The following is an 8,215-nucleotide window of genomic DNA, read 5'->3' as shown; positions in this document are numbered from 1 at the left end:
TGTGTGGGACACTTTAGGACATCTTGGGTGTACAAGCCACCCCTCCCATGTTCCCCATCTCTTGAGGTAAAAGGCTTTGCTTCAGGCCCCTCCTCAGTTTCAAAAGTCTGGCTCAAGAGTTAATGATTAGAAAATTCAAACACACAGAAACAAAGAATAGCTGTTGGGCTAGGAAACATAACAATTTAGACTATAAATCAGGCACATAGCAGAGTCACTGAATTCGCAGTTCCCTGAAAGATATAGATAACGAGGTCTGACACACATTCCTAAACTGTTTTTTTTTTGTTTGCTTTTTTGTGGTACGCGGGCCTCTCACTGCTGTGGCCTCTCCCGTTGCAGAGCATGGGCTCTGGACGCACAGGCTCAGCGGCCATGGCTCACGGGCCCAGCCGCTCTGCGGCATGTGGGATCTTCCCGGACCGGGGCACGAACCCGTGTCCCCTGCATCGGCAGGCGGATTCTCAACCACTGCGCCACCACGGAAGCCCCTAAACTGTTTTTACACAAACCAGACCTCTCCCGCTTCCAACCAGGAAAACTGCTGTCCACAAGCACATAGACCTCCAGGCGGGTTGGGATCAGAAGGTTGATGATGTTGATTCCTGAAACCTCACCCTGTTACCTCACTACCAACCAGCCAGAAGAATGCAACCCACACCCCTAATATTGCCTTTAAAAACCCTTCCCTGAAAGCCACTGGGGAGTTTGGGTCTTTTGAGCATGAGCTGCCCACTCTCCTTGCTCAGTGCCTTCAATAAACACTGTACTTTTCTTCACCACAACCTGGGGTCAGTAGATTGGCTTTGCTGTGTGTCAGGCAAGCGGATCCAAATCCAGTTTCTGTAACAGGAGATAAACCTTCAGATAATTCGTAAATAGTGACAGTGGTGAGAGGAGGAGTTTGTAAAGTCATATTTAATAGTGTGATTTAATGTTACATTTGAGTAGAACCTCTTTTGTTTTATTGTAAGAACTATGGAGAAGGAGAGAGCTGTTCATGGCATGAAAAGCAGGACTGAGCATTAAAAAGTTGACAAAGACCTGGGAGTATCTCATTTCATCAACGATCAAAGCTGTCAGCCTAAGGGATATAGCTCTACTTGTGCAATCATAAGCAGCCCTAAACTGGTGGGAAGGTATTTAGTTTTTTATGGGTGAAGGACCTTTCTTTTTTGTTTGTTTCTTATTTTATTTTATTTTTTAAAATGAGCACTTTATTTATTTTTATTTTTAAAATTTTTTTGGGGGGCCATGCTGCACAGCTTATGGGATCTTAGTTCCCCAACCAGGGATCGAACCCACACCCTTGGCAGTGAAAGCGTGGAGTCCTAACCACTGGACCACCAGGGAATTCCCCCAAGGACCTTCCTGTCATCCCTAAAATACCAAGCAGAGAGCCACCATTTCAACAGAGGCTTGAAATAATATTATAATGATAATTCATTAGTGTTATATATTAAAAGCCATTGACTGAGAGCCAGTGGTATAGAAAAGTTAAGAGAGTGGACTCTGCTTGGGTTTAAATCCCAGCTCTGCTGCTTACCACTCATTTAACCTCATCTGTATGAGGGGGATAATAATGTCTCAGCTTCCGAAAAGTAAATGAGGTGAGAGGTTGCCTAGAGTGTGTGAGGACTCAAAAAATGTTGGTTAGGGCTTCCCTGGTGGCGCAGTGGTTGCGCGTCCGCCTGCCGATGCAGGGGAACCGGGTTCGCGCCCCGGTCTGGGAGGATCCCACATGCCGCGGAGCGGCTGCTCGTCCGGAGCCTGTGCTCCGCAACGGGAGAGGCCACAGCAGGGGGAGGCCCGCATACCAAAAAAAAAAAAAAAAAAAAAATGTTGGTTAGATATTCTGATCTTTCTAATCTTTGTTGGCAAATAAACAAGAAAATAAGGCTTTGAAGGCCCTGGCCATTAGTTCTGTGTACGGAAAAACAGCCAGAGAGTAAGGCTGAGACAAGGGTCCTACCTCAGTTAATTGGATTTCAACAGCCCCTGGGAGGCAGTGTGGCCCAGGGGTAGTGAATCTGTGCTGGGAGTCAGAAGTCCTGGGTTTCCATTCCTCCTCAGCCTGAGGCCAAGGCCAAGTATGGCCAAAGGCAAGACAGAGTGTCTCTGAGCCTCAGCTTACCCACCTGTAAAGTGGGGACGATCATTCTGCCAGGCCCACACACAAGGTCGTTTTGAGGAGCAAATGAGGAAATGCTCCATGAAGGTAAATGGTAACTCAGTTCACCTGTGTTGAGTGCCCACCTACTGTGTGCTGGGCACAGGAGAATGAAATTAGGCCTGCTCCCTCCCCAAAGAAGTACCCAGAAGACAGGACATGTACCCAGACAGCCAGAGTCTATGAGAGAAAGTGCTAAGGGAGTCTGATTACGGAAGGAAGAAGTATCTTTATGGTTGAGTCTATGAGCAGATTCAGGGAGGATGTACTGAATGGTGCCCAGTGCACTCAGCAGCTCCCCTTCTAGAGCCTCATCCAGCAGATGTACCTGCTCATGCCAGACGACCTGAGGTCAAGGCTGTTCACTGTAGCATGCTTTACAGCTGCATAAGTTCAGAGCCCCCTAAAACACCCACCAAAGAGAGAATATGTGGGCTCTACAGCAGAATAAGGAAAAGCTCTTTGTGAACCGACATGCCAATTTGGGCTTCCTTCCCCTTCCTCCGGATGCTCTCAGACCCTGAACTTTCATCTACCATAGTCATTTTCATGGGCTCCTTGAATTAGAAGTGTCCTTGATACCAAGGAAAGCTATGACCTGCAAGTGTGTGAACATAGGCCCCACTGGGCCCCAAGCCCCAGAGAAGGGTTACTGTCCTCTTTCTATAAAGAAATGAGGCCCAGGTTTGCCAGGGCAGCACAGCCAATAGATGCTGGGCTGGGATTTGTCCTACGACTGACTTCCTGGTTGTTTTATGTATCTGTTGCCCCGCCGCCTTTGAGACTATTCATTCTGTAAGGGCTGCGGTCAGTTTTCTTATCCTCTCCTTCAGGGCCAGGCAAAGTCCACCCGCTTAGAAAATACTAATTCTTGAGATGGGGATGGTCATAAGAAGGAGATGCCAGGGTAGGACCGTCCCTAAGGAATCTGTGTGTGGCGGGGGGGATGGAGTGTAGGGGTGAACAGATTGGTTCTGGGTTGGTTCAGAGGCAAGGGGGGAAGATGAGCATCACCATCTGAGAGAAAAGGTGTGGTGGTGAAACAAGACAGGACAGATACAGTTCCCATCTTGGGAACTTGGGGAATTAAGGGAATTTGCTGGAAGCAGACGGGTGGTGGGCCAGAGGGGAGCAAAAACCATCTTCCATTTTCATCTAAACGTCTCAGAAGGTCCCTGTGTAAGAAGCCTACATATAGACTCCCTCAGGTACAGACACACTTTACCATCTCTATACAAAGCTATTCATTGCAGAATTGACTGTAAAACAATGGAGCCAACTCAATGTCTATCAATAAGGAACTTGTTAAATAGTCAGATTTCCATATAATGGAACACTCTCCAGTCCAAGAAAGGAGGAGGAAGTCCTTACCGCTCTGATACAGGACTATTGCCAAAATATATTTTAAGGTAAAAAATTCGAAGTGCATAATCAGGGAAATAAAAAATTTAAACCACAATGAGTTATGATCCCACATGTATCAGCCTGTAAAATTTTAAAAACTGATAATTCCAAGCATCGGCGAGGGAGTGAAGCAAAGGGAACTCTCAAACAGCTGGCAAGTATGTGAACTGACGCAACCACTCTGGGAAACAGTTTGCCCTTATCAACTGAAGTTGACAATAATGTGTGTTCCCTAGGCCCCTGCAAATGCCCCACAGAAATCCTTACCCCAACCAACCCCCCAAACATACATACACACCAGGAGAAACAATTAAGAACATTCACACCAGCACTGATCCTAGCAGCAAAAAATTGGAAGCAACCCAAATGTCCTTAAATAGTGCAATGAATACTTAATTGTGGTATCTTCATACGATGGAATTCCATACCAGAGTGAAAATGACTGGCATCACTCAGCTGAACCTCAAGACCCTTAATCTAATCGTGGGTGGGATACAAGCAAGCTGTAGAAGACTGCATGCAGTACACTTCCTTCTCTTCAAAATCCAGAAAGGTGAGACACTACCCCATACTTATTGTATGGTGACATGAACATATGGCAGGACTATAAAGGAAAAAAGGGCATGATAAGCATAACATTTAGGACAGTATTTAGGGGAAGAAAAGGTGAGGCTGGGAAGGGCCATAAAGAGCATTTTAAAGGCCCTGTTTCTTTGTCTAGGAGAGGTGGTAGGTACCAGGTGGCTTATGGTATCATGGTTTTTTATTCAAATAGATATATATTGTATAACTACTATTTTTATACCTAATCAATATTTAATAAAAACAATTTTAAAAAATGAGGGCTAGACCAATGTGAACGGTGTGCTACCATTTGTATAAAAAAAGGGACACACACACCCATAGACACACGTGCGCACGTGCACACATACGCTGATATAAAACTACCTCTGGCAAGTTATATATACAACTGGAAAAATCGGTTGCCTCTGGGAGGGGAACTAGGAGGCTGGGGACAAGGAGGGAGACTTTCCTGAATATTTAAATTTTCTGAATCACTTAAATCAATTGGAGTTAAAAATAATAAATAATAATAAAATTTGAAGAGAGACTGAGAGAGGGAGACACAGAGGGGAGGGAGAAAGGGAAGGGAGGGTGTGAGGAAGGGAGGAGAGAGGGACAGGGACAGGAGGAGGAGGAATGGCGGGGCTCTGGCCGCCAAAACATTCCAAAACCTTGGGAGTGTGTCCAAAGTCATAAGTGGACCCAGAAACCCCACTGGACAGCCCAGGGAAGCCTGTGTCCTCATCCCACAGCCTGGCCTAGACCCCAACACGTTCTTGCTCCTAAGGACAGGGCTGGCTTCACACAGTTGCCCACATCAATTCGGGCTCTGCAATCTTTTGTTTTCAGAGCTTTGTTCCCAAACAAGACTCCCTCTCTGGGTCTCTTCCCCTGACCCTATGGTCTTATCTCAGACCTTCGCCCACCTGTGATCTGAACAATTCCTCTGAAGTCGATTTAGTGAGCTGTCATCCTTGATGGCTCTGAAATGTGCGTCTGTGTCACCAAGGTCAGCCAAAAGCAAATAGGCCCTTTTCATCCCCTCTTTAATCCTCCCCTCAAGGACCCGGTGTCTTTTGCTCTACTGCCTCATCAAGACCTGCTCGCACATTCCTTATCACGCTGGGATACCAATAATTCAAAGGAAACCAGGGCCACAGGCATGTCCCCAAGGATCATGGCCTTGAGAGGTAAAGGCATGAAGTGCTAATGGAATTTGAGATACCAGCCAGTGGGCGAGGAAGGATTGGGACACAATGTGCAGGGGGTGCCTTCTGCCCTGCTTGTACCCAGGATGCCTGAGGAGTGAAGTATTGGCAGTGTGGGTCTGTATGAGAGAGGAAGCCCCTGAAGCTGGGCTCAGTCCCCCAGAGTCCCATGGCCAGGGATGAGGAGGAGGGGGCCGGGGAGGATTGTGTTACTCTGAACTAAGAAGTTCCTTATTCCCCAAAGAGCCAAGCAGGATCTGGGTGGCACCATAGTACAGAGGTAGGTGTGCTAAGAGAAGGCTGAGCCACACAGGACAGGATCAGTTCTCCCACCTCACCCATCCCCTTGATGGGGGGTTCCCTAGTTGAAAACACCTTGGCAGTTCATAACTCTCCCTTGGGAGCAAGGTAGTGTTGTACAGGAAGAAAGAAGCCTTGCTGTATGATGGCTCTTAGAGGAAGTTGTTCAACAAGCAGGTCTAGAGCAAACGTCATGGGCTGACAAAACTAAGTGCTGGCGAGGATATGGAACACCTGGACTGCCATACACGGCTACAAGAGTGTAAATCATCCAACCAATGGAAAACTGTTTGGTAGAACTACTAAAGCTAAACACACACCCAACCAGTGACCTAGCAATTCCACTCCTGGGGATTTTCTGAAGAGAAATGAGCATTGTGTCCACCAAATGACATGTATAAGAATGTTCATAGCAGTGTTACTATGGCAGCTCCACATGGAAACAACCTAATGTCCACCAGCAGGAGAATAAACACACTATGGTATATTTGTACAATAGAATACTACTCAAAACAAGCTACAGCTACGTGCATAACAGGAATGGAGCCCAGAGACATGATATTGAATGAGAGAAGCCAGACAAAAAAGTACACATACTGTCTGATTCCATTCATATGAAGTTCAAGAACAGGCAACACGGATCTATGGTCATAGAATCCTGGATAGTAGTTACCCTTGGGGGATGGGGGGAGTAGATATTGACTAGGATGGAATATGAGGAACTTTCTGGGGCACTGGAAATGTTCTGTATTTTGATCTGGGTGGTGGTTTCATGGATGGTTACAAGTGTAAAAATTCACAGATTCAAGTTTGTGTATCTTAATTACTGTATGTAAACTTATAACAAAAACAACAAAAATTGTTTCTTGGTCTAAAGCTCTGTTGCTCTGGCCCCCTGACTGGCCTACTCAGCAGCTGGTTTTGCACTCAAAAGAGTGTTGCGTCCACCTTGGAATGACCTTTCATGCCAGGTGCTGGTGCTGTACCAGAGGGCAGAGAGCGGGAACTTCTCAAGCTGAAGAAGAAAGTATATGGCCTTTTGGGGGCCACCTTGCTTACAGGTGTTTGAACATGGGGTGGAATTTGGTCCAAGACTTATTTCCATGGAAATGTACCCCCAATAGCAAAAGTTCTTAGGATGGAGAACTATAGCTCTCATTCAATTTCAACTGTTAGAGTTTACCAATATCTTAGCAAAATGATGGGAACAAGCAAACAACAATAACAGGCAATGGTTGGCACAGGCCAGTGCATGATACTCAGCAAGTGAGGGAAAGTTAAACTTGGGCAGAAGAGCTGTTGGGCCTTGTGTTCCAGTCATGCTGAGAACTTCTGCAGTGACTGCAGACAGCTATCAGCTGATTTCCCAGCAACCCAGTACAAGAAACGAAAATACATGCATGCTCTACCTAGAAAAAACGAGACAGTAAGGAATTACATTAAAATGGTGGAAATGGTTATTTCTAAGTGGTTAAAATAGTCTTACTTTCTTCTTTGCACTTAAAAAAATTTTTTTTCCCAAATTAGATAGCAAATAACAAATTTTATATTCTTTTGTGACCAGCTCAGATAAAATCCTTCAGCAGTCTTCTGGACTGTGAAGCTGGGGTGGGTGGGGAGGCCCTCCTCTGGACCCCTTTGCATCCTGCACTCTTGCCCACCAGGAACCATCAACGTTGCATCCCCCCAACTATCTTTACGGCCCCAAAAGAGGCCAATACAAAGCAGAAAGGAAGAGGAAAGAACTCAGACACTGCTTCAGAAGTGAGGGGAGTTAGACTGAAACCCTCCACTTCCAACCAGCCTTACAGGTGCCAAGCAAAGGACACACAGTGTTCTTTGAAATAACAACACAACAACCCTTCTGAAGTTTGGGGACAATTAGCTTTTTCTACTCCATGTAGCCTGTGGCCTCTTAAGAACTCCTGGCCCTCTTAAGAATATTAAAATTGTAAAGAATACTAACATATATGTAATTATATTGCAATATATATAATATATAATATAGCATGCAATATATACTATAAGTAAATACAAATACATCTTTATCTTTTCTTTCCACCCTTTAAGGGAAAGTACAAACAGAAGGGAACCCCCAAGTTCCAAGGTCAAGTCAGAGCTCCCCTCCAGCTCTGGCCCAGACACACACCTCCCTGGCCCCTCTTTTTTCACCACACAGTCAGACAGAAACTTCTTCCCCATCTTCTGAAGAAACTATTTTCCTCCTTCAAAGACCTCCTTCCTTTGTTCCTGGTAAAGGCCAGACTGGCTGCAGTTGGCAGGACCAGATGTTCACACTCCTTGCCCTACAGATACTGTGGAGAGCCTGCAGAGCCAGAGGCAGACAAGGCTCCCATACTCATTCTCCCTTCAGCACCTGTCCCAGAGCCTAGCAGTCCCACCATTCACCCCCTCTTCTCTCAAAGCTCACAGCCTGGCCAGGTCAGAAGAGTCTATCTGAAAAGCAAATTCACACTCAAGTGTTAATGGCAACTATTACATTAATGAAAGCAGCCAAGCTGACCAGGGTTTTGGCAAATGCTTTTTTTTTTTTTTTTTTTTTTTTTTT

At 45.7% G+C, this 8,215-nt stretch overlaps 1 protein-coding gene across 1 annotated transcript in view; it reads right to left on the bottom strand.

The window, feature by feature from the left end:
* Positions 1 to 6,178: 6,178 nt before the first annotated feature.
* Positions 6,179 to 8,215, bottom strand: part of BRPF3 (bromodomain and PHD finger containing 3) — a 42,274-nt gene continuing 40,237 nt past the window's right edge. Inside the window, exon 15 of the mRNA XM_028478780.2 lies at positions 6,179 to 7,055. Within this exon, the coding sequence (XP_028334581.1) occupies positions 6,964 to 7,055 (92 nt within the window). The 3' untranslated portion in view covers positions 6,179 to 6,963. The remainder of the gene's footprint in view (positions 7,056 to 8,215) is intronic.

This window comes from Physeter macrocephalus, chromosome 18 (genome assembly GCF_002837175.3).
Source record: "Physeter macrocephalus isolate SW-GA chromosome 18, ASM283717v5, whole genome shotgun sequence".
NCBI lineage: Eukaryota > Metazoa > Chordata > Mammalia > Artiodactyla > Physeteridae > Physeter > Physeter macrocephalus.
Note: the sequence above shows the minus strand (reverse complement) of the source record. Positions and strands in the feature narration are given on the sequence as shown.